The 25,038-nt window shown below is 53.4% G+C and overlaps 7 protein-coding genes and 2 non-coding genes across 9 annotated transcripts; 1 reads left to right on the top strand and 8 right to left on the bottom strand.

Annotated features, from left to right (window-relative positions):
• Positions 1-346: 346 nt before the first annotated feature.
• Positions 347-1,029, bottom strand: BO70DRAFT_179148 (uncharacterized protein). The gene is made up of 2 exons (XM_025538427.1): positions 947-1,029; positions 347-884 (listed from the first exon to the last, which is right to left on the bottom strand). Exons 1-2 carry the CDS (start codon positions 969-971, stop codon positions 541-543), a joined length of 369 nt encoding a protein of 122 aa, XP_025401857.1. The 5' UTR covers positions 972-1,029; the 3' UTR covers positions 347-540.
• A 1,270-nt stretch (positions 1,030-2,299) lies between these two features.
• On the bottom strand, positions 2,300-4,591 carry BO70DRAFT_359760 (uncharacterized protein; the record flags this gene model as incomplete). Its single annotated transcript, XM_025542612.1, has 1 exon — positions 2,300-4,591. One exon carries the CDS (start codon positions 4,586-4,588, stop codon positions 2,318-2,320), a length of 2,271 nt encoding a protein of 756 aa, XP_025401856.1. The 3' UTR covers positions 2,300-2,317.
• An 832-nt stretch (positions 4,592-5,423) lies between these two features.
• On the bottom strand, positions 5,424-5,494 carry BO70DRAFT_t82. Its single transcript has one exon. It is a non-coding gene; the product is annotated as a tRNA-His (tRNA).
• Positions 5,495-5,721: 227 nt separating this feature from the next.
• Positions 5,722-8,363, bottom strand: BO70DRAFT_309955 (acetoacetyl-CoA synthase). The gene is made up of 4 exons (XM_025540148.1): positions 7,100-8,363; positions 6,564-7,021; positions 6,105-6,445; positions 5,722-5,971 (listed from the first exon to the last, which is right to left on the bottom strand). The coding sequence occupies exons 1-4, from the start codon at positions 8,233-8,235 to the stop codon at positions 5,813-5,815; spliced, it is 2,094 nt and encodes a 697-aa protein (XP_025401855.1). The 5' UTR covers positions 8,236-8,363; the 3' UTR covers positions 5,722-5,812.
• A 321-nt stretch (positions 8,364-8,684) lies between these two features.
• Positions 8,685-12,511, bottom strand: BO70DRAFT_359758 (putative nuclear serine protease HtrA2/Nma111). The gene is made up of 5 exons (XM_025542611.1): positions 11,673-12,511; positions 10,809-11,591; positions 9,292-10,770; positions 9,038-9,235; positions 8,685-8,983 (listed from the first exon to the last, which is right to left on the bottom strand). The coding sequence occupies exons 1-5, from the start codon at positions 12,084-12,086 to the stop codon at positions 8,816-8,818; spliced, it is 3,042 nt and encodes a 1,013-aa protein (XP_025401854.1). The 5' UTR covers positions 12,087-12,511; the 3' UTR covers positions 8,685-8,815.
• Positions 12,512-13,282: 771 nt separating this feature from the next.
• Positions 13,283-14,635, bottom strand: BO70DRAFT_286256 (uncharacterized protein; the record flags this gene model as incomplete). Its single annotated transcript, XM_025539195.1, has 2 exons — positions 13,283-13,983; positions 14,395-14,635. 2 exons carry the CDS (start codon positions 14,633-14,635, stop codon positions 13,283-13,285), a joined length of 942 nt encoding a protein of 313 aa, XP_025401853.1.
• Positions 14,636-19,286: 4,651 nt separating this feature from the next.
• BO70DRAFT_331650 (uncharacterized protein) lies at positions 19,287-20,971 on the top strand. Its single transcript, XM_025540886.1, has 5 exons — positions 19,287-19,497; positions 19,536-19,605; positions 19,666-20,015; positions 20,065-20,253; positions 20,310-20,971. The coding sequence occupies exons 1-5, from the start codon at positions 19,296-19,298 to the stop codon at positions 20,723-20,725; spliced, it is 1,227 nt and encodes a 408-aa protein (XP_025401852.1). The 5' UTR covers positions 19,287-19,295; the 3' UTR covers positions 20,726-20,971.
• Positions 20,972-22,820: 1,849 nt separating this feature from the next.
• BO70DRAFT_420030 (putative 3-hydroxyisobutyrate dehydrogenase) lies at positions 22,821-23,868 on the bottom strand (the record flags this gene model as incomplete). Its single annotated transcript, XM_025547510.1, has 2 exons — positions 22,821-23,588; positions 23,662-23,868. 2 exons carry the CDS (start codon positions 23,866-23,868, stop codon positions 22,821-22,823), a joined length of 975 nt encoding a protein of 324 aa, XP_025401851.1.
• An 830-nt stretch (positions 23,869-24,698) lies between these two features.
• BO70DRAFT_t81 lies at positions 24,699-24,771 on the bottom strand. The gene has a single exon. It is a non-coding gene; the product is annotated as a tRNA-Lys (tRNA).
• Between the last annotated feature and the right edge of the window lie 267 nt (positions 24,772-25,038).

Genomic DNA, 25,038 nt, shown 5'->3' with positions numbered 1-25,038 from the left:
GAAGAACTAGTAGGAAAGCTTCGACCTACCAGAAGCTGCTAGAAGCACATCAAGCCAATAGATAACCCGGGCTGCAGCTAACTCGATGTCACGAGCGCCTTGAATCTTTCCTTCGATGTTCTGCGAAAAGCCCATTGCCTTGATTGACTTCATTTTTTCAAGGACTGTCTTGATGAGACCGACTCGCGTCTGTGTGGCATCATTCCAGGCCCTCTGCTTTGCGACGAAGACTTTCGAGACGTACTTGCTGCACTGGGAAGTACCTGGACAGTTCTGTCAACAACAACCAGGAACACGGGTCTGTCAAGGGTGTAGAACTGACATAGAAGTAAGACCATGGGCACAATGCTGACCCAGTTGAGTCTGGAAACCAGCAAGAAGAGGCCCAAGCCCAGCGACAGAGCCGATGACCATAAATTATGGAATCGTGACACAGCCATCTGCACATCTTCTACATCGTTTCCGATCAAGGCAATGGCGGAGTGATCGTCATGATTGGACTGCAAGGCTTTTTCGTGGATGATTCCGACTAGCGATCCTTTAACGGCAACATCTACTCTTCGCTTTGCTATATCCCGCTGGCCATTCAGAATCTGTTGATAACAAAGTAAGCTTATTGAATAAAAAACTGAGAGCGTCGATCGTATTACTCACAGCTAGGCCAATGTAAATAAAAGCCGCTAGAACCACCAGCTTGAAGCCCTGGAGCTTCCCAGTGCCTTCAGCCGAAGAGGCACGTACGAACGTGATCAACTGCGACATCAGCAGAGGCTGCGCATAGCGAACGATAGTTGCAGCAAGCATGTATGGGACGACCTCTAAATTTTCCTTGCTGATACATTTCAGCGTAGCTAAGGCGAGGGCGTATCTTTTCTCTGGCTTGGCTATTGTAGCAGGTGAGTGGCCATTCGAAGGCGAAGGCAGAGACTACTTATCGTGAACACACATCGGCTATCCCAGCATATCTTCATTCTAGCCCTGAGCAGCTTGGATGAGAGCCTGCTAGGCAGTGGAGGAAGGTCCCCTGGCTCGAGAAGCTTGGAATACCCTTTTCTGAGAAGAGCATTCACCCACCAATAAAACACTAGGCTGAACGTACTCTCGGTCTCTTCAAATGAGAGGTCGCGCCAGGACTCGCGAAGAATGCAGCGCTTGCTTTGCAACTCGAGAGCCAGAAGCACTAGTTTAACAATGAATATAGCCAAGTTCAGAGAGGAAACTTGACACTGGTGCGTTCCGAGCAAATGCAGAAGGCTGACATGCACAACGTCGAGGAATATCGATGAAGTCAAGATTGCATTGAGCAGGTCAAAGGGTTTGACTGATTTTGCATGGTTCATCAGGGACAAGTAGGGAATCGAGCCAGAAACAGCAAGGAGACCGACGGCTGGTCCGAGAAATCTTGCGTGGGAGCCTGCTTGAACCTCGATGATCAACTGGGCCAGATGAAGGACAAACAAGCTGGTCGAAGTAGCCTGACAGAAGGAAAATAAGTTCGTGTCGCAATGAAACAAAAAAAAAAAAAAAAAAAAAAAGCGAAATCCACCTACCACTTTCCAGGCTCCTTTCCTATTTTGGACCACTTTGATGGGCTCTTGTCGAAGTTGAACGTAATTCCAAGGCGCAAAGATGGCAAAGGTCAATGCGGGAAAGAGTGGGATGAACAACGATAGCAGATCTTGCCATGCCGTAGACTGTTGAGTCTGGCTACGGTGAGAAGGCAAGCAAAGCTGCTCACCCTGCCAGATCAACTTCGAGACTAGCGCATACATCTCAGTCGCATTGGTAGGAATGGTGTTGAGCGACAACTGCGACTCCAACCTGGCATCAGCTTGGAACCAGATGGAAGGACCACACCTCGATCAGACGGAACTCTCTGGCAGCGACAGGCGAGGTTGGCGAATGCAGAATATCGCGCTTCCGACTAACAATAAGGCAGGCGGCAAGATGTAAGGCAAGATAAGATGACCCTTCCGAGCTTGGACTGAAATAAGTGAAATTCATCTTTCTTACCGAAATTCACGAAAGGGCCTTCCCCTCTTCCAAACAGGGGTTCGCTGTCGCCATGTACAAGGATCAACGAACAAGAACTGGTCCCTCCGCCGGGCTCCGCGGGGCGCGGTGGATTTGGTGGCAAATTGACCAATGAAAAATAAACCTAAAAGCGACAATTATGTATGCAGTATCCTATCCCGGTAGGTCACTTTTTCTGATAACTTATCATCTGGTCGCATTCCCAGCACCCTGCTGCCTACAGAGTAACCAGTCATGGAAGGCTTAAGACATTAGAATTATATTCCTAGAAGTATTCTTTCTTCTACCTCCAACCTTGTAACTCCCACACTGCCTTGTTTATTTCCCTCGTAAAATCTGGTCCAGCCAGCTTATCCAGCCCCTCACGGTGCATCCGTTTTCGTTTGTGATTCGGTGAGATCGTCCCTAATATAGGTCGCGATCCGACGATCTCGGCCCGTTCAAAGTCAATAAAGACGACCTTTTCGCTTTCTCGATTGTAGAACCAGTTCCGCGGGGCCGGGTCCTTGTGGAAGACATTCAAGCGGTGCATCTGTGAGAGAGACTCTTTCATCTTGGCTTCTAAGCAATCTCGACTCATCTCCCGGAGTGCCAGGCCGGGAGACTGTCCACCCGGACTCAGGAGCATCATATGTTTGAGATACGCGATCCCGTCGTAGCTGTACGGATGAACCAACTCGATGGTTCCGAGGTGGAGCGGAATGCATATGCCCTGGAGTGAGCGAAGCTTGTGGTATACAGCAGCTTCGTGTCGGAGGTGGTTCGAAAATTCGGATATGGTGCATTTTGCAGGCACGGTATATCCGTGCGATGATAGAGTAACCTTCAGAAGAGCACCCCGGGAACCGTGTATACCCAGCGCTTCGCAATCTGCATTGACGGTCTCAGACAGTTGGCGCCGCAACCGCTTCACAAACGCTTTTGCGTTTATGACATGGCGCGTTGTGCCATGATCAAGGACATTGGGGCAAGCCTGATCGAGCTCATCCCCACATACCAGTCCACGTAGACACTTCAACGTGCAGTAATACCGATTATTCTCTCCCGAAGACCTTTGTGTGTCTGGCGTGGGTGTTTGCGGGGTCTTCAATCGCTGTCGCCGTTCGATGTTGCGAGAAAGCCGTGGATCTCGGCTCGGTGTATCAGGGTCAGACTGCTCGTCGTCCTCAACTCCTGGTGTGTCGGTTGGTTGACAGCCAGTAACACTGGGTTTGTTTCGCCTGCGGCGTAGTTGGATTGGAGACATTCGAAGAACGCCATTCATCCGTGGAGGGCGATATTCGGAAGACGGTACATCCTCCTTCCTGATACTGTCCAGAATGTCTGCGACTATCACCTCCCACCTGGGCAATGAGTTGACTGCTTGCTGCCTCCAGGCTTGGTTCCGAGGCCGCAACTTGAGCGCCTGGAGAGTAAAAGCGAGAGATTGCCCGACGGCGGTCAAATGCAGACGATTTGGGCCGTTCGAGTGGGGGTCCCAATCGGTGGAGTCGCCAACATCTCCCTTAGGAACAGAGAGGTGGTACAAAAGCGTCCCGGGGTCGTCCCCAATCCGCAGATAGATATCCGCTTCGCCAGTACTCAGCACTCCCATTTCTGTACCAGCACGGATCATGTAGTCATGTGGTTGCACGAGAAGCCCCGCAATCGCGCGGCGGAACCGATCCTTTGGGGTCTCATCTTCCTTTTGCTCAACCACTGCGTCAATATCCATATCCTCCAGCCCTTCATAAATGTGGCCCAGTGTCACCTTATGCGGGGACTTGTACTCCTTAACATAGGCTGCAACGCGATGGATCGATTCGGATGCTTCACTGGGGATGTTGTAGACGCAGAATTGATCGGCACGAGGCCTGGTGCTTCGCACCAGAGGCGGTGTTCTCGGGCCACTCGGCGCCATGGTGCTTGATGTGCGATTGTCTCGGGCAGCAATACGCGGCGAGCGTCGGCGTGGCCGGCTGCGAAGATCAATATTCTGCATCCCCTCTTCCAGTTCCCGCTCCGGGCTCAGAGTATTGGAGTGGTTTTCAAAACAGATCGATCCTCTAAGCCCAAACACCTGTCGTAATGTTGGATCCTTGTAAAGCTCTTCGATGATCTTCGATACGTGGTCCTCAACGGTCTGGCGAAGAAAGTGGCATAGATCACGTTCCGAACCAAGAGGCCGCCGCCGAATGCTTTCCCCTGTTTCTTCCAGGGTATGAAGGGAAGTAAACAGTCTTTGTTCGACCAGCGAAGAATCCATCAGCAATCGCCAAATCTCCTCTTGTTCCTGGGCAAAGGAGTCCCAGGCTTTGAGCTTCCTGGGGCGAAGCTTGTTGGCTGCATTTGCGGGGTCTCCACGCGTGGACTGGGTCGTATCCTGCTGAACGCCCAGACCGAGGAAGAGGTGCTTATGGAGACCATCGAGAAACGTGGGAAGACTGGTCTTGGATATTTTCTCCTGATCCTCTGCACGAAGACGTTGTTCTTCTGCACGAAGACGTTGTTCTTCTGCACGAAGACGTTGTTCTTCCGCAAGAAGGCGCCTTAACTCTTCCACCTCGGAGGACATTTGGATTCCAGGTGTTGCGAGTGGCATTCTCGAAGTTGCGGGGATCCTTGTTTACCGTTGACCTCCCGTGCGGCGCACGTGCGACTCACGTGCTGGGTCCACGTGATCTGGTCTCGACCGTGGTTGAGGCCAGGCAAATGCCCGATCGGAACTCCAGTCGGGTTGCTGACCTCTGCCTGGCTTTCAGAAAGGACTGGTGCTTCATTGGGGCTGTTCTCTAGGAGCAAACGTCGAATCGGGCGGCTCCTGTTGGGGAGGGAGTTGGAGTTTAAGCTATAGAGTATACTAGGGGGCTAGGCGACCCCCACCCAACACCCAGCCCTCCGGAGTACTGGGGCTTGGTAGGTTGCCTCAGGCATGGTCGTTTCTGGGTTTATCAGATCTACCTCTTCTACAAGAGAGGGTGGTCGAAACCCAGGAGATCTGTGAATTTCCAGTCATCGTGAGCCTCGTGGAATGCCTGCTTCGTCTGTCATATGTCATCGTTGTGTTTCTTAACTGGCATCCTGTATATCCTTATCCATTACTTGATCTGTCGGATACCTCAATGTCAGATTATGGATTACGTCTTGAGTGTTATGCCTGTACTCTGTATTCAGACGGAAGTAACAATGAAGCTATCTATCTATCTATCTATTCCATTAAACTCTAGACACGTCTTCCTGCATTCCAAACCCAATATTTACAAAGAAAAGAAGAAGAAGAAAACGGTAGGTAAAGTAGTGACTCAATAAACCACCATACCCACCCAGACCGTACCCGACAGATAGATATAGATAGATAGATAAAAAGATAAATGATGAGAGAAAAACAAAAAAAGAAATGAAATGATGATTGGCGCTGCCCGGAATCGAACCGGGGCTGGCACGGCCACAACGTGACGTCATACCACTAGACCACAGCACCTGTTGTGATGGAAGAATGACCCTAAAGTTGTCTAATAGTGCAAGTAATATTATGTAGCTGCCATACTCTTGGTTGTTCCAGACTCCTGGGAGAAGTCGATCTTACGTTGGGGTTGTTGATGGTTCACTGTTAAATAGAAGATTATTGAATCGATCAGGTGAAAATTTGGTTCATGAGAGAAGATCCTTAATCGTTTTTCTTTTTTTTTTTTTCTTTATTTCTTGGTCGTTTGTTTGTTCTCTCTTAACTTAAGTATATATATGTCTTATGTCAGGGAATCCATCACTCCGTCCTTTCATCCCACAAGATAAAAAAAGACTACAGCTTCGCCTCTACCCCCCCCAAATTCTCCACCTCCGCAAATTGATAATAAAACTCCAAGCTCTCGGGATTCAACAAAGTCCCAGAGGGCTTGATCCTCTTCCCAGAAACGATCTGTTTCACGGGTAACTCGACTTTCTTCCCGTTTACCGTGACCTACGTCGGCAAACAATATCATCATTAGCAAACGAGTCCAATCCACGACCCAATTCACCCAGCTCAGTCCAACCATAAAATAGTCCCCAGCATAACACAAACAAAGAAAGTATAGAGATGGGGATAAACATACCGGAATCGCCGGCGTCTCAAACACAAACCTAGGCACATGTCTAGCGCTCAACGCCTTCCTGATTGCCGTTCTGACCCGCTGCACCAAGTCCGGGGAGAACGTCGCCCCGTCCCGGATGAGCAGGAACAGCATGACGGATTCGTCGGTGTCGGTTGGACGACGCTGGCCGACGCAGACGGAGTCGACCACCTCCGAGGAGAACTGCGTGTCGATGACGTTGTAGATTTCCGCGGAGCCGAAACGTACCCCGGACGGGTTGAGGACGCCGTCGGAGCGGCCCAGGAAGAAGATTTGATGGGTTGTGGGGTGTTTGGAGATGAAGTCGCCGTGGGTCCAGACGTCTGAATTTTATCATATCATGTGGGATTAGCAGTTTTCGTTCCTGGTTCGTTTTGAAGATTGGAGGTGGATGGAGATGTGGGAGAGGAGAGAGAGAGGGAGAAAGGGAGAAATACTCACTATCAAACCTCGCAAAATAAGACCCAAAATACTTCTTCCCACCCTCGTCACCCCAAAACCTCACAGGCATGCTCGGAAACGCCGCGGTAGCAACCAACTCCCCGGGCTCGCCGTCTTTCGTTTCGATCCCCTTCACCTGGGTGACCGACTCGTCTGCCTGCTCGAAGGCAGCAATGGGAATACCCAGACTCGGTCCCTGACATCCGCCCACATACAACGAGGAAAGGGGATTATCCAGCGCAAAGCACGCGGCCAGATCAGTGCCACCGGAGATATTGGCCAGCTGCGTGCGTGGGGGAAAGGCCTCGTCGTAGAACCATTCGTAGAGAGATTCGGAGAGGACCATGCCCGTGCTGACTACGGCTTTGAGACGGTGCAGGTCGGCGATCTGTCGGGGGCTGATCTGGCTTTTGCGGATTTCTTGCATCCAGCGGGGCGAGGTGCCGAAGTGGGTTACTCTGGAGTCGGATGTGTTAGTTTCATGTGCAGCGTGGTGCAAAGGGAAAGAAGGAGAGGAGTTGAGGTAGATGACATACCCATGCTTCTCGAGAAGTCTAACGAGAATAGCAATGTCCGGAAGGAACGGACTCCCATCGTAGAGAATCGACTTCGCGCCAATAAGCAGCACGGAGATGCAGGATAGGTACATGATCCATCCTGTCGTCGTATACTGCAGGAGCACCGCCTCCGAATCCATATCTCGATGGAGTCGACCTTCCTTATACATATTCAGCACCACCCCGCCCACCGAATGCACAATGCACTTGGGTTCCCCCGTCGTCCCAGAAGAATACACAATCAGGAACGGATCCCGAAACCCCAGCCTCACAAACTCCAGTCGATCCGACGTCGCCGTTGCCAGAAACTTCGCAAGAGTCTGCGTCCGTGGAAGATGGGTCACATCCGCCGGACGGTCCCTGAACCGAGGCAGAGCGACAACGCCCTTGAACTCCTGAAACTGCGACAGTCCCTCAACAACATTAACAAACTTCGGCGTCAAGTCCACCGTCTTCCCATTATACACGGTCACATCATCCATAAAGACCCAGACAGGCTTGGTCTGCCTCAATCGATCCAGAATCCCCGTGATGCCGGTATCAGTCGACGTGGACGTGAAAATCCCCCCCAGGGCCGTCGTAGCCAGAAACACAACCAGCGTATCGATCCCATTCCCCGCAACCGCCGCAACACGATCCCCTCGCTGCAACCCGGCCGCTTTCAACGCCTGCACCAGTCTCCCCGTCCTCTGTCGGAGCTCTTTCCAAGTCAGGTCCACCGGGGGCTCTATCGCGCCCTCGCGGACCTCCGTCACCGCAATCTTCCCATCTTCTTTCCCTACCGTCGTCAACGCAGCGGCATCCGAATCTCCCCGCGAGAAGAGAACATTCTCCGCAAAGTTGAGCCTGATCCCCGGGAACCAGTCCGGGTTGCTGTCGATGCGCGCGGACTCGTCGACGACATGCGTGTAGGTTCCGTCGTGGATGATGGGGAAGTACTTCCAGCAGAAGTCCCAGAAGGCGGCACGGTGGGTCGTAGACCATTGGTAGAGCGAGTAGAAGTCCGGTAGGGTCACGTCCTTGGTAGCTTCGAGGCGCCGTTTGAATCGCGCCATCGCTGTGGCATTGGGGTTGGGGTGGTCCCAAAGTTTGCGGGGCGTTGGATGGGTTGCCATTGTGGGGGAAGGGATGGATCGGAGGGGTTGCGTTGGTACCGGTTGGGGGAGACGAGATGGGGGAGATGGGGGAGATGGCGTAGAGAGACTCTGTGCGTCGGTCTGGGAGGTCAGTTTTTCATCTCCTCAAGTAGCAACCGCCACGGTGTGGATGGAATACTCCGATTTATGTAGGTCCAGACGCGTCGCTCGCGCCCTGGATAGAGCGGCCAGTCAGATCAAAGCCGCGGCTTGGGTTCGGCTATGGGAAAGAAAGGCGGGGGTTGGACCAGAACAGCTCTCCGCCTGTCGGCGAGGGGTGATTGGCACGCAGCTGTAAAGTCAAAGCAAGAGGATCGGGGGGAAGAGCACTGGATTGGCGGGCTGAGTTATGCTCAGACCCCCGGGGTTACTACTAGTAGTAGTACTCCTCCATCCACCGGCTCACCCACTACACTCCTTGCTTGCTCCTTCGGAGACCCAACATACATGACTCTCCAGACTTTTCGATTTTTGGATATCCTATACAATTCTATCCATGTCCATGTTCATGTCAGATCCAGCACATAATCTGATAGTATACAGCCACCGACCAACCCTCTTACTCCATGTCGTCGAAATCGCTCGCCCCCTCAAACCCCTGCTCCATGGCATCCGGGTTCAGGTTCGCATCCGGCGCAATGCCATCCTTGTATCGATCCTTGTGGGACACGTTTCGCCATCCACAAGGTTCAGCAGTCGCATCCTTTATGTACTCGGACATGGGGAACTAAGAAAGCAAGTCAGTTTGATTCGAATCATCACCGGAATAAGGGGAGCATACGTAATGATCGTTCTTCTTCATCGTCACCACCCACGGCACATTGTCGAAGGTCACCGCCCGGAGTCGGAAGTACGTGTTGTCAGGGATTTTGCTCACTTCCTCGACGAACCGATCCAGATCCGGGGTGGGGACACCGTTGACGGCCGTGATGAAGTTGGTGGGTGCCAGGCCATATTGATAAGAGGGCGATCCGCGGGTCTGTGAATGTTCATCAGTATCATCGAAGGTAGGTGGGAGGGGAAGAAAAGACATACTCTGGCGCAGACATAGACCTCGCTGTGCAGCTTGGAGATCTGCTGGCGGACCGCATGGTGCGGCTTCTGCAACACGGCACCACAGAACACGATGGCCCGGTCGGTCTCCAGATCCTTGGTCGGCATCGTCGGCACCTGGATCCGCATCTCCTGTCCATTCCGCACGACGAGTGCTTCGAGCGTTTCCTTCTCGTACATAATATCCAGCTCCGACACGCGGGTGATCAGTTGTCCGTCCAATGTCAGGATGATATCACCCTCCTCGAAGCTGTCGACGGTCGAGTTGAACCCCGGTCGCGGGCAGTCGACCTTGCGCACCATGAAGAGCTGGTGCCGTGCCGGATTGGCCTGCGTCACCTTCTCGATCCATTCTTCCGAAACGCCCATGATGCGAGCCTGGCTCATCTGCACCACGTAGCTCTCCATGCTCAGGATCCGTAGCTCGGGCATCTCCCCCTGCTGCACCTTCGACAAAGCGGGCAGCAAGGATGGGGTCGCAAATCCGAGGTGGTACTCCACATCCTTATGCGAGTTGGCCTGGCGCTCTCCAAGATAGTTCAACCACAACGCCTGCACCACTCCGTCGTCGCCAATCAAGACTCCATTGGAGCACTGCCCGCTGAGACCGGTGTCCACAGTGACCGCGTCCAGATTGATCGCGCGGTAACGCGGCGCCGTGGCGTTGGCTGGGATCGAGACCGTGGTGATGTCGGTGACTGCGGTCTTGGCCACGACAATGCGGAAGTTTTGATTGAATCCCACGAAGGTGGTGTCCTGGCCCTGTTTGATGTACTCGGTGCTAAGCTTGGCGCTCTGGACCGGAGCCTGTACTAGGCTAGGGTCGTACTGAATAATGCAGTAGTTCTGGAGCGGGTGCAGGAAGACGACTTTCGCAAGCACAATGATCGAATCGGCCACGATGACGTTGATGTCACAAAGGTCGTACGGCACGATGGCTCGCGACACAACCACGAGTCCCTTGTCCGCATCAACAACCAATCCGAACCCAGTCTTCTTGACCCCCGGGTAGCCGTCCAGCTTCAGAGGGCTCGAGCAGGACACTCGTACGAAGCTGCGAACGATCTCCGCTGCTGCGGGCTGGCTCACACCATCAAGCTGGATGAAGTCAGCCTTCCGCGGCACCGGAGGAAGGGCCGGGAGGGGGTCCGCAAGATCCGAGAAATCCCACAGGCCGGTGTTGTCGTTGCGCACTGCCAGTCGCATCTTCGGATGCCAGTGCCTGTCAATATAGATGATGCTGGTGCCCCGGGTGTGGAGATCGCGGATATGTCGATACGAAATGACCACTCGGGAGCCATCAGGGATCGTCTTCATCACCTCCACAAACTCATCCAGATTGCGAGTCGGCCGCTTGTCCACCGAGTCGATGATCCATCCCGACAGAGTGTTCTCCAGCCTGAAGGAGCCCGCGGCCTCGCAGACATAGACACCGCGGACGGCGATGGCATACAGCCGCGCCTGCTGGTAGGACAGGTCATGGAACGTGCCCCGGCCACCGTCACGAACCGGTCGGGCGTGATGGCATGCAGGTCGCCAACAGAACAGTCGACCTCCACATCCTGACCGCCTCTTTGCACCAGCAGACGCACTGTCTGCCCAACACTCGAGTCCAGGATGTCATCCAACCGGATGAACTGGGTGAGCAGCTCCCCGTTGACCTGCAGGAGCACGTCTCCCTCCTCGAGCTTTCCGTCGGCTGGGCCTTCGGGCAGGATGATCTCTGCCACCAGCATGCTGGTTTCGGTAGGCGCTGCCTTGCGCACGGTCGCCTCCCACTCAGGCGTCAGCCCCAAACGGCGGCACTCATCAAACGGCTTCAGGATCCACTGCGTCTGAATCGTGCCTCGCGTGACAGGCTCTCCGCGGCGAATGCAATCCAGAGCACGCAGTGGCCGATCCAGCGGGAGGAAGTAATCGGTCGCCGCGCCGTCTGCACGACCACCGGCCTGCAGAGCGATCGCATGACCATCAATGTTCACTACAGGACTGCCGGAACTGCCACCACTCGCTGCCGCGGCGGCCTGGATGTAATTCGTATTAAAATCACTGTAGCCTTCGCCATATTCGGGTGCATTTCTATCCAGCCGACTAATGACACCAGACAGGATACTCAGTTTTTCTCCCGCATCGTTACCCACGACGCGAATTTCCGATCCAACCTTAGCTGCATCCGGTTGCAGTTTCAGCTCCTTCAGTTTCATATAGCGGATGGCCTTGGGGTCGAATTTCAGAATCCCAAAGTCGTGAACAGGGTCCCGATACACCGGATGGACGTCGCACTGGTAAACAATTAGCAACACGAACCAAGCCACATCGCTCGCCAGGTCCCCATCACACGGATCACGGGGGAAATAACGTACTTCCTCATGGTTATCAAAGATACAGTAACCCCAGAACGGGCCCGGGCAGACCACGTGTCGGTTCGTCAAGATATATCCCTTCTCCGCATCCACCACAAAGCCGGTAGCCTGACTGCTCATAGACAAGTCCGTATCGAAGGAGCAAGTCTGACAAAAGTGGATCGACACGACACTCTTCACGACCCCCTCGATAGTGGCCTGCCATTCCGGCGAATCCGCCTGTGCGGGCCCAACAGGCATCACCCGCCCTGCGTCCTCATTGTCCTCCACGTCATATACGGTCCCATGCACAGGCGTCGAGTCGCCGGGCGTCAATGCGTTTGATTCAGGACGGAGGTGTTTGGCGGGCCGCTCGGCGGGCGTGGCGACTGAGCTACGCTTGCGCTTTGCGCCTGCATCTCCGTTCAAATCCATCGGGGATATCGGGGAGCGAAGGCCACGGGGTTTCGTAGAAGGGGTAACGAGCGAACTGAAGGAGCGGACGGGCGTCGAACGCGTGAGGGCGATGCTAGCGGTAGTACCTGGCGTTCCGACGGCTGATAACAAAGAAAGTGTCCGAGCAGGGCGCCAATGCGCGGACCGGCTAGAACGGTGGGGGTGGGATGGCCACGCAGCTGACAAGAAAGGTCTGCAGGGGCTGGTGGTGAGCTGGAAAAGAGTCTCGTATAAGTAGTAGGATCAAAAGGCGGCGATGGCGGCGGCGGCGGCGCAGCGGGAGAAGGAGTGATAGCGGCACTCACAGCAGATGTGTTAGTAGCGACAGGCAGCAGGCTCCTTCTGTAGGTGTGGAGCCAGGCACAAGACATTCACGAGACCCCCAAAGACAAACAGGCGAGGACCGTGAGGGAGAAAAGAGAAGGTAGAGAGAGAGAGTCAGGCGAGCTGCAGCCAGTCGTTAGCAGGGGCCCGCCAGAAGAACCAGAGAAGGCAACCTCGCGGGCGGAGGACGGGCTTGCCACCCGCTGATTGGCTCTGCCGCCCTCGCCGCCTGCGCGGCGGCGTCTTCTGACCTGATCATTCAGGCCACCAGGGACCCCCGTCTAGTACATCCAGGTTCGAAAGTTGTGGTAACAAGGCAATACATGCTATATATGGTGCAATCGCTGGCTATTCTTACAATCATAATAATACTGCCTCTTCCCCCCCATTATTTTGTGCCATCAGGCTGCCCCTAATAATCACATGGCTACTCCATCTTATCATATCCTGCTGCGGTCAATCGTACGTGTTTGTGTACGATCCTCGCCAGCTTGGTCCTGGACAAAAGGCCCGTTGCGTACAGCTTGTGCTCCTTCCCTTAGCCCCAGTAAAACGCTTCAGGTTGGACATTGAGCTTCAAGCTCCCCTTTGCGGACCCACTGGTGAATGGGAGAGGCGTGATTGCATCTCGCCTGCGATCTCCAGTAGGAAGCTCATTTCTGAGCCATTCTTCGATCGCTCGAAGTCTATGGCTGGTCCTAGCAGAATAATGATGCAACAATAGAAGGTCGGTAAACCACGACAGCGTTCTCTTTGGTATGCCCCCAACCTTGGACCGGTACGTTCGCGTCTACTGGGAACGCGCATTGATTTGCAATACATCATCGTTCGGTTCTCGTCTCCGGGGTTCGTCAGACAATCGACTCGGCAACTGGAGAAGGGCTTGGCCGCCCGTTGCCCTGGGATGCCTGTGGGCTTGGCTGAGGGGTTCCGACATTACTTGGCGCCATGCGGGGGAAAAGCTCGTTGAGCTTATTATAGACCTCGTTCATGGACGGCATGTTCGGGGGCGGCGTCATGATGGCAGGGGCGGCTTGAGGCACGCCTCCTGATTTCTTAGCCCGGTCGGCCACGTTTGCGAGATAGGCGAGGTTGGCTTGTAACCGGCGCATACATTCAACGTATTCCGACCGCTGAGCCGACTTGTCGGGGGTCTGGTCAGATCCAGGCGATGGATTCGACTCTTGCCCCCCCTGCTGAGCGGGCGTACCACCGGCCTTGCCCGCTGCCTGAAGATTCATTACCTCCTGCAGCAAAATCGAGTTGACCTCCAAAAGCGCCGATACGCGAGCCTTCTCCCGCGCGGTTGTTGCTGGCGACTGGGCAGTCGCTTGGGCGGCATTCTGCATTGGATTTGGCTGCGGAACCGGCCGCTGCTGCTGCATGGGGATCATGTTGTTTGCCGACATGGCAGCCATGGCAGGAGGAAAGGACTGTGCGGTAGTGGCAGGGAGACTCGGAGTCGAGGTCGCCTGGGGAGGAAGGTACTGGTTCATTGACGGTGCGACAGGTGGCTGCGCAAATGGAGCAGAGAAGTTGGCGTGGGGTCCTGCTAGTCCATCCCGTTGGTTAGCGGCTAGTCCTTGCAGCCGGGCATCGAGTCTGACAACTTGGCCAGGGCGATGGGAAAGTAACAGCAGCCTCAGCAATAGCAGGGGCTAGGGTAACAGGCGCTGGTGGTACAGCAGTGGAGACCCATTAGACCTTTGGCACACCCACCGCGAAACTACTCAGCCAGGCAGGATGCAGTAGAGCCGACATGGGGAGAGCATCCGCGCCATGAGACAACAAGTAGTACGTAGATCCGGGGAGGGAAAGGTGGGGAACGGATGAGAAGATCATAAGATCAAATGGTCACAGGGAATCGAGACACAAGCGTACGACAGTATGGTATCAACGATAAGAGGCAAAGGGAGAGGCGGGGGGGGGGGGGAGAAGAGGTAGGAAGAAGATCCCGACGTACCGGATGAATGCTGGGGGAAGCCAGACGGCATCATAGCTCCACCAGGGCCGGCTTGCAGAGGCACCGCACCGAAAGAAGAATGCTGCTGTTGCTGCGGTGGAGGATGCGAGGCGGGTTTAGGCTGGGGGAAGGAGGGAATGGCATTCGGATAGTAGGGGAACTGCTGTGAGCTCTGGGAGGTGACAGGAAAACCCGCGGTCTGCTGCATCGCAGGAGGGAAGCCGGGAACGTTGGGGTCCATGTCGGTCGGTCAATAAGAGCAGGAGGGTCGACAATCAATGGCTGGGCCAGGCCACAGGCTTTCCTTTTTTTTTTTCCCCTTCTGTCCTTTTTATTATTATTTTGGTGGTTAAATTAAAAACTTCCACGGATCAGGTCCGCAGGAACAGTGACCGTCGGTCGCTCTCTCTGACTCGCCGGAATCCAGGGATGGGCGGGATGAGACACTAAGCCAATTCCTCTAACGACTTAGTGTCCTGGCGGTTGTGCTGCTTAATTTCGTTTGATATACTTTTTTTTTTCTGGCGCTGGGACGAGTCGCGCAGGGAGAAGCAGGGCAAGGCACAGGAAATTCCAATACAACTGAACTGGCAACAGAGAGAGGGCAGAGGGCTGGTGATTGGCCGGTGCGGACACGACGGCCAGAAGGGATGCGGAGGGAGATGGAGGCAACAAAGGCGCGCCGACGGCAGGTGAAGAGTGACAGGCCGTAAGAGAGCAAGTTAGTCAGGCTGGGAGGACAGACCGGCGCGTCCGTCAGTTAGTCATATGTCAGGAAGGGATTGATTGGGACGGGAGGTGAGCAGAGGGAAGGAAAGAAGGGAAAGAGATTTGCTGGCCGGATCGAGCGCGATCAACCTGGGGGGGGGCGGACGGGGTTCGGCCGGGCGGTGGGGTGGAGAGGAAGGGTCGGACGGAGGAGAACGGAGTACTCCGGCCTACCAATAATGGAGAATTGCGAGATGGATGGTGCGGTCAGAGCAGGCCGCGGCTGTGGAATTATGAGTTGCGTGTGGATCTGTGAGAGTGGGAGCAGGAAGCAGACACGGTGGCTGCAAGGCAACCTGCTGGACAACGCCTGCCTGTCCCTTGTACAGGTATCATACCTGTACCACAACACGGCATCTGGCTCCCAGGCCCACCGCCAATCCGGCCTGACATTACAACATGCCGGTATTACCAGATGACAAACAGTATCAAAACAGCGCCTGCCGCAATTCAAATATACCTGAGGCAAGTCACAGCTCTTCCTGCTTCTGGGGTACTGTTTGGTCGTCCTGCTCTTCTTCGCAATACCACACCAGAGCAACTCCACTGACCCGGGCATCAGCTTCTTCTTGGACCTGATTGAATACTGTCTGCACGTCAAGTATTCTTTTCTTTCGACCCTCAGCGGCTAATCTAACATCCAACCCCAATACAGCACTCCCCCCCCCCGGTGTGCCTGGGACTCGTACTTACGCCGTTCCCAAGACGACAACGTCAGCTACCAGGTTATGTATAGAGGATCAACACCAAAATGTCGGGCCCCATACCGCTACTGCTCCAAAGCCCTGGGGCCAAGTCGCTTGAATTGATCCCCGGCAATAGTCCAGATCACTGACAAACGTACGACGAACCCGAGGCCGTCGAGACGAACTATCTACCGGATAGTGGACACTGCGCAAGCATTCGGGGTGGATCTGCCTCGCAAAGTGGCAACCTTCTAGAAACACGGCCGTGATGATGTGGTCATGGCCGAGCCATTCCCGGCTCCACAGCAGGGCTATCAATTATCATCATAGCTCCATCGGCTTTATTCTGTCATATCGCTGGAATGTTCCACGCCGTACCTATCCAACTCGACCTGACCTGTCATTCGAAGACTCATCCATACCATCCATACCGCCCCTCGAAAAGAGGTACGCGAGATGGATAAAGTACGGAGATACAGGAACCAATCTACTCATTCACGGATACTAATTCCGCTTCGTGCCTTCCATGTTTGCCTCTGCCCATGTCTGTGGCTTGGCGGATTGCCTCCATGCAATCAATAGTGAGCTGCAAGCACTATTGGCAAGGGTAAGTAAGCTTACCACCAGCTTGGTACCCCATGCCTGATCGGTAGTTGCCTTGGATCGCAGGGACGGTGCAGTACATTTTAAGCCTCGGGAGGATCAATGGCCAAGCTGTCATCGCGGTATAGTGCCAACCTAGTGCAATGTAGTCGCCCCGAATTTCCCAGCAACGCCCGAAGCCTCGCCGTCGACGGAGCACAAACGGGTTATTGCAAATCATGTGGATGATCAGGCAGCCTGCCAGACAACTGACGTCTATCGATGATCTGCCCATTGATGCAGCCATCCCCAACAATAGTTTTGAATAAAGTGCCGCGCGGGAGCCACCGCTCGATCCCACCTGCAGCGTACCTTCCCCCATTGTCTCAACGACCCCCATTTATTTATTTATAACTCATGCTGGGCGGAACTTCGACGGTAGGTTCATAAGTTACTCGTTACTTCCGGATGCTCCCCGGCCTGCATGATGGGCGTCCAGCCACGGTGACAGGTCACCGTATCATATGCAATATGCACCCGACTGCAGCCCGGCCGGCCGACACATCAGACATCTGGACAAATGAACACCACTCCATCGACACCTGGGACAGACGGTCGACGGGTTCTGCCCTCCCGGCTATCCGCCAGTCCAGACACGCCCGGTCCCTAATGTCGCAGGCCAATACGTGCCACGATCGTTTCCTCGCTTCTGGCGGATTTGCCAGAACACCAGACACCCGGAGGTTTGAAGGCCTTCTCTTCTGCACCACTAGATTTTACGTCCGCGATGTGTCACAACCTTGTCTCGGCAGAGGCTGGGCTCTATCAATCATGTCAGGACCAGGTCAGGCATTGTTTTGATTCAGACGATCCAACGATGGATAGACCAATGACTTGGGTGGATCTGCCCCAACCGTCCCCATCGCGATGGAGCCATCGCATCCGCGCCGCGTCTCCATCAGGGTCCATGTAAGTCGTCGGCTTTTTTACTTTCTTTATTTTGTTTCATTTAATTTTTTTTTTTTTTTTTTTTTGCGGTTTCCCAGGCGTTCGGGACACGGGTTTCGTGATCCTATCATTGGTTCACGGTGGCCATCCTCAGAACCGCCGCAAGGTGGCAAGAGGACCACTGCTCTAGACTCGACCAAGTCAGTTATTGACAATTTGACATCTGCCATGTGGATAACAGGAACGATAACCAGCAATGGCGTTGCGTTGTCCGAATTTCCAAATGGAGAAAACCCGGCATCAAATGATGCGAAGCAATAGTGATAATCACCATGGGCCGCCTCGGCCCCGCAACTGTTTTCCGACGGTCCTGAGCAGGCACTCTGGTGCACTTGCTCGCTTCGACTAGCCCCCCTGTCATGCTAGTTCTGGCTCCCTTCCTAACTAGGGCAATGTCTGCGTAAAATACACCCGGCTTCTACTCCAGGGTGGGCACCAGAATTGGAAACCAACGCTGCATGTTTCGCGCATAGCTTGGGAGCATCCGGTGGACCACGTAAAGATGACCCTCCAGCGACGCCGTACGGAGTACCTGACCGTCCACTATTGACTTTGGGATAATAATACCATGACAAATATTTCTCGGGGGATTCTGATATGGTGCCTGGCGTGCTGGCTACTATCTGGTGACAGCGTCTGCCCCGCAGGCCAGGCATGCTCACCCTCACAGCGAGCCATGGATGCAGTGCAACTACTCCGTATGAATGTCTGACACCCGATGCATCAGGTAAGGAGTGTTGGTCCGGTAAAAAGGAAGCAACTTGTGAAAAAGGCAAGGCAATCGAATAGATAGGAGCAAAAGCACGCGAAGGATTCTAGGTATAACCAGAAAAAAAAAGGGGAGGGGGGGGCAACGAAACAGGCATATCCCCATGCTATCGAACAAGATAGAGTCGGCATTGCAGCCTATATCGTTACCTCGCTGGTTCGGGTTCTATTAGGTCTCCGGGTCGAGTCCATCTCACTACCAGACTGTTCGGCAGTACAGCTTCAGCCCCTCCACTGACACTGCATGAGTATGCCATGGTGGCTGACCGGTTTGGCTTTGGAACGACGGATGCTGGATCCGCTGGATAGCTGATGGCAACGAAGGGCATGAACACTCCAGCTCCACCCCAGGAGCCACCTGCTCTGCTCCCAAGGCTGCCAGCAATACGGGACCCTCAGTCGACGCCCATCCTCCAGTTCGATGATTGGAAGCAACCGACGCAGCCGAGCATTAGTTCCTACGCCCAAATGCATGCGAGCGGATGAGGGACCCGTCGGCTCCTGTGCCACATAGGGCCACGCACATTAGTGACACAACTTGGGCTGATCCATTGATCTGGTTGCTACCGTTCATCATTACGGTGTATAGCCCAAGATCGCGTTGCTTTTTCTTCCTTTTTCGACGCTTGTCTGCAGTCAAGCGACCTATGGACGATTTCTAATAGGGAAAAGGGTATTTCACGCACGCATATGAAATTGCATCGGGGGCGTCCCAGATCCGGAAGCGAAACAAAGCTGAAGCCCAGGTCGGGGACGATCCTGTAAGCTTAATACGGTGGGTGGATCTATTGGCCACCCTCTTCAATCTATTTGCCTCGGTTTGGGTTCGCCTGTCTTCTCTACATCTTTAAAAATGCTCCTTCTCGTGCCTTGTTTCTGAGTTTCAGTTCTTCTTCGTGTAGGCGTTTCTCTGTCTTCTGCGCGACCGCGACCAGGCGATTGCACAGGTCACTCCTCCCACCAGGACTCCGTATCTCTTGCGAGTTATCACATTCTCATTATCATCATCATCACCATGGTATGGCCCATGCCCGTGGCGACGGCCCAAGTGTCGCAAGCTGACCGCGCCAGTCTCACACCCCCGTGTCGATGGATGCGCCGCTAGACGGGCTGGCCTGTCTTCACTTCGCCCTGATCTATATCGACGACAGCGGCAAACTGCGCTTCGAGGCCTCGCCCTCCATCGCCAACAACTGCCAGAGCATCCTGTCTCCCAACGTCACAGACAGCTTCCTGCGCGCCGTGGCCTTGTCCGGCAAGGGAGACCCGTCCAAGATGCTCGGTAAGACGCGTGAGATCCTGATCGAGGACATCCAATAACGAAAGTAGACGAAATCCGAGGCCGAAGCCCACTCTCCCCGGAGTCCCCGAGCGCGAACGACCTATCCAGCAAGTCAATGTACGGCCTAGCCCCAGTCTCAGTCTGCAGATGCACAACCCACTGACCACGCGCCCTCAGATTCCACTCAACCCCAGAACCTCCGCAGTCGAAACGGAAGCGCGTCTCCCACGAATGCCTTGTCCCGATGAGCATCACTTGCCACCAGAAGACCATGTTGCCCGTCCGCAATACCGGGCTGTTGCGCCGGTATTATGAGAAGGCCTTCGACAGTCTACAGCAGATCAACTGTCGGATCCTCGCCAAGGCATACATCAAGCTCGTCGAGCCCCGGAAACAGGTCAACTACCCATATAACGGACGCAAGATCATCTCCGGCTCGTCGCAGCAATTCAACCCCGAGCTGACCAAGCCAGCCTGGTGGCCAACGGGCGTGACCCATCGGGAACCGGATCATCTCCTCAAAGCTGGTGTGTTCAACATCGCCCTCCTTGGCCCATCACCACCCTAACCACGAAGCAGAGCGAATCCGCCTCCTCGTACACATCCTCTGCGAGCTGCGCGAAAGCCACTCCATCTGCGTCGAGAAACTCAAAGAAGCAGACCAGTCCGTCCGGCGCCAAATCGCCCCCGTCGAGCGCATCCCCGTTCTTGACGAGATCTACCACGTCCGCGAAGAGGAAGAGCGATACCTAGACGGTAGAACCGGTAAGCATCATCAAACCAACCCATTCCACATACTCATACTAATATGAACCCACCAGACGGCTCCGCCATCATCTGCGTCTCCCGCGTCCACCTCCCCGAACTCTCCGACTCTCAAACCCTGGGCTCGCCGACCCAAGCCCTCAAAGACGGCCTTACCAGCAGCACCACCAACCCCGTCTACCGCAAGGAAATCCCCGATCTAGAATCCCACACCTCCGTCTTCCCCTCCGCCGCCACCAACTCCCCCATCTCCTCCAAGCCCTCCACATCCTCCAAAGCATCGGACCCCTGCAAGCCCCCCTCCCAACAACAACCTGGGACAGCAGCGCTTCCGCCTCATACGCGCCCCTCAAACGTCCCCGCGAGAGCGAATACCCCCCGCTCGACCTCTCCGCCGGATCCATCTTCCACCAAGAACCATCCTCGTCATCAACAGCCGCTGCCGCCCTCGACCCCACCCCATATTCCATGAAATACTACCCTCAGAGCCAGCCGCAACCCTCCCTCCCTGTGCTGGGTCTCTCCGGCGCGGACTTGGGCGGATGTACGCATCCGTACTATTTCAACTATTAGACTTGCGTGTGTGTGAAGGGTTCCCTTTCCCGGGCTCTCTTCTTTCTTTCTTTTGTTGAGGGGTGGGATGTCGAGCTTGGTTGGTTGGTTAGTCGGTTAGTCGGTTAGATCGGACTGGATTTGATTGGATTGAGTTGGGATTTAGCGGGGCGTCATCATCATCATCATCATCGTTCATTTTCATTTTCTTTTTTCTTCTTGTCTTTTTTATCTTTCTCTTTTTCTTTCTTTTTTTTTTCTTTTGGTTACTCAACATACACATAATAGTCATGGACTGAACTTTGGGAGGAATCTGGGTTCTTGGAGAGGGGGGGAAGAAAACAGGGGGTTTGAGAAAGAGAAAATCGGGGGGAAGGAGGGAAGGGGACAGGCAAAAGAAAAGAACCCATAACATAACATAACATATCATAACATAATACTTACTTTACTTTTCACTCACTTGCGAACGCTCCCATGGTACTCTGTACCTATTTAGCAAACCACTCTGCCTATGTAGGTAGGTAGGTAGCTAGCTAGCTATCTATGAGTCAGGCTATAAGGTACTATACCGTGACCCCATTTGCTATACACATTTCGGTTGTGTTTGCCGGATGTATAACTAGTCATAGAGAGATATTAATAATCAAAATAAATCATCAATTCAGAGACCATACATGGAAAGAATAATTCATCCATTAGAGATTGGGGGGAAGAATCAAGAATTGTAAAAAAAAAAAAAAGAGAATCAAGAATGGTAAAAAAAAACGAAACCCGAGAAGAAGCTGAGTGAATGTGAATGAAGAGAAACCCGGGAGATGGGAGATATTTAACTCTTTTTTTTTTTTCCTTTCCTCAGCAAACAAACACACCGCACGCTGTTGTCAACATTGAATTTCCTTGCTTTGGAGGGTGGGAGGGTGGGTTATATCAGCCTGTACTAACTATCAAGCAAGGGGCGACGGTGACGGCGATTGCGATTGCGAGGGCGACTGCGACTTGTGAGGTGGGGTGTGTGGGGTATGTGTGTGTGTGTGTGTGTGTGTGTGTGTGTGTGTGCGCTTAAATCTTGGTTTCCAGGCATACAGATCTTGGTTCTCCTGCATGCGTGTGTGGATCAAGTACTACTACTACTCTTACTTTCTTTACTAGTACTTACTTACTAGTACTAAGATGAGTAAGTAAGCAGGTTTTGACTTAGTTTGGGTTTGGGTTTGGGTTTGGGTTTGGTTGCCTTTAATTCCATTACATACGCAGTGCAGGTAAGGCAAAGTAGAGGTTTGGTTTGGTTTGGTTTGGTTTGGTTTGGTTTGCTTGGGAGCGGGTTTATACGAGTGAGTGAATGGGGCTTTTGCTTCGGACGGAGTACATGATGGTTTGTACTCCGTTCCTGTCTTTCTACGTGGTTGTTTTTTTTTTTTCTTTTTTTGGGATTATTGGGGTGGAGCAGGGATGGTCCCGTAAGTAGGTATATTGTGTTGTGTGTTGGGTTTGGTCGGGATTCGGGGTTTGGATGATGGGAGTATACGGGTTTGGATGATGGGATGGTTTGCATATGATGAGGCATATTTGATATACCTATGCTAAAAGCTAAGGGGGGTGGGGGGTTGTATGTTAGTATTTGATTTGTTAACGGGTTGTTGCTGGTGAATGGATGGATTGGATGGGTATGGGTTGAGTATGGAGAGGAGGGTTGGGAGGTACTAGTACTGCTGCTGCTGCTGCTACTGCTACTATGGCCCTTTAAAATCGGATTCAACGACGGAAAGGAAATCATATTTTTGGTTTTTTCAAAGTTATTCAAGTTAATAAACATTATGTGCTGAGGTATTATGTACTCTCCTCTTAAGCGAGGTATGTAACTCTCGAGCATAGTAAACAAGGCCATACTTGCATGCAAGCAGTCCCAATAAGAAACATCCGTTGTCGAGTAGACCAAGTAGATCAGAGAGACCAATCAGATAGACCAACCAGACAGAAAGGGAAGGCCCATCCTCGACATCCCAAAGACATCAGCCTCAGGCCTCATCTTTGGGAAATCTCTCCGCCCAACGCTCATCGCCACCAAGGAAGCGAAACACGACGCGGGAGTCACGGTCCATACAATCGGGATCTCTGGCGGCAGCCTGATAAACCTCCAGCGCCTGATATCCGACGGCCAGAGCGGCGTCCACACTCTCCGCCAGATCGACAGCAAGCGCAAAGTCCTTCTTCATCAGCTGAACCTTGAACCCGCCCTCGTAATCCTTGCTAGACGGGGCATCCGGCACCACGCCCGGGCAGGGGTTGAAGCGATCGCAGACGGCGTTCTGAGCCGCGCCGGCCGCAAACACACGGGACAAGACACGAGGGTCCAAGCCGGCGCGAATACCCATGTTCAGGGCCTCGGAACTGCCGATGGCAATCAGTCCGGAGAGATAATTGTTGCAGATCTTGGCGGTCAGACCACCCTGGGGCATTCCGCAGGGAGTGACGCTTGAGCCCATGAGACTGAGCAGTTCGGTGATGAGACCCAGTCTGGGATCATTCTCGGGGCAGCCGATGTAGAACGCGACGGTGCCTTGCTCGGCGCTCTGGGCTCCGCCGCTAACGGGGGCATCGTAGAACAATGCGGTGGGGTGGCTCTGCGTCACGTAGTACTGGACCAGAGCACTAGTCTCGAGGTCAATGGTCGAGCAATCGATGAAGATCTTGTTGCTCAGATCGCCGGCACGGATGATTCCGATCTCGTCAAAGTACACGGCCCGGATGTGTTTGCCCTCTGGGACCATGGTGATGATGAAATTCTGTGAAGGTACGTGGTGTTAGTAGGCTGATATAGTGAATTTGGGTGTTTGACCATAAGATGGGACTACAAACAGAAGCCACAGTGACATCCTTGGGCGAATCACAGAGAATGACCTTGTCAGGATACTTCGCTCCCAGGTCCTCCATGGGGGTACAGATCGCATCGTAGACGTGGATTTTCGCGTCGTGAGGCAACTTGGCCACGAGCCGCTCGACCATCGGCTTGCCCATGGCGCCGAGACCGACAAAGCCAATCTTGGAAAAGTCGGCAGACGCCATGGCGGTTGGTTTAGGGTGTTTTTGGACAGAAAACAAGTCTTGAAGTGGGCTTTTTCTGCTGAGAGACGAGATGGATGTATGAGAGTTGTTGTCACTTTGTGAGTTGGCTGACGCCCAAAACAATAAACGGCACTTCTGTCGCGCTGGTGGGGTCCCTTCATTCACGCGAGGCTTTGCTCAGTTTGCTGTTGATGGGGGGTTGGTTTGGTTTGGTTTGCATCTAGCTCTTGGTTCTAATGCTGTCTGGAGGGGGGACCTGTGGCTGCTGTCTTGGGCATCTAGAGGTGGTTTGTGTGGATTGTTTGCATTGGCTGGGCTATCTATATTGTTTAGTGGTGTATTCTGTCTGCAATGTCAGGTAAGTAATCCTGAAGAATCAGGTCTTCAGAAGACACAAACGACTCGTATGTGCTGGGGTAGAGTAGAAGTGACTCCGGCAGGATCTTACAGGATCTTATATTCCGCCGAATTGGCGGCCAATGATATGATACAAAGGTTATACTATGGTATATGTAGTTTTACGGTAAACATCTCATTGCTAACCGAGGGAGCAGTACACCTCCAAGTAAGATGAAACCCCCGAAAGAAAGGACCCTATTTACCATGACAATCCCACAGCAACGCTCCCCTGGTCAAGGTAGGTGATATTGCTAGTATGCTGCATGAGAAACATGGTTTTGACTGGACAACAGCCGGGAACCACATAGCGAGTCCAGTCTGCCACTCCACCACAACCCAATGTCAGATAGACAAGCAAAAAAAAAAATGACGAGAACTCTCCATCTCTCTGCCAATGCCTTGACGGAAAGAAAAAAGACAGTAAAAAAGAAAGCCCAACGCGGGGGTTGAACCCGCAACCTTGAGATTAAGAGTCTCACGCTCTGCCGATTGAGCTAGCCGGGCTACTTGTTGAAAACAGGCTCTACTGAGTGCTTTATCAGCCTAAATAATATTAAACTTGAAATAACCATGGAGACCAATGCAATAAAAACCTCCAATGACAGTGGTGTACGTGGAGGGTTTGTCAATGTTGTGAGGGCTCTGCATATGCTACTTATATTAGGTGCTGGAAGAGAAGAAAAACTGCGATGGCTTCTACGTGCAGCCCATGTACACTACTGTTGTTCATACCGCCAGGGAATAGATCGAGGGTATATAGTATCTTTACAA

Source organism: Aspergillus heteromorphus (genome assembly GCF_003184545.1).
Source record: "Aspergillus heteromorphus CBS 117.55 chromosome Unknown BO70scaffold_5, whole genome shotgun sequence".
Taxonomy (NCBI): Eukaryota; Fungi; Ascomycota; class Eurotiomycetes; order Eurotiales; family Aspergillaceae; genus Aspergillus; species Aspergillus heteromorphus.
Note: the sequence above shows the minus strand (reverse complement) of the source record. Positions and strands in the feature narration are given on the sequence as shown.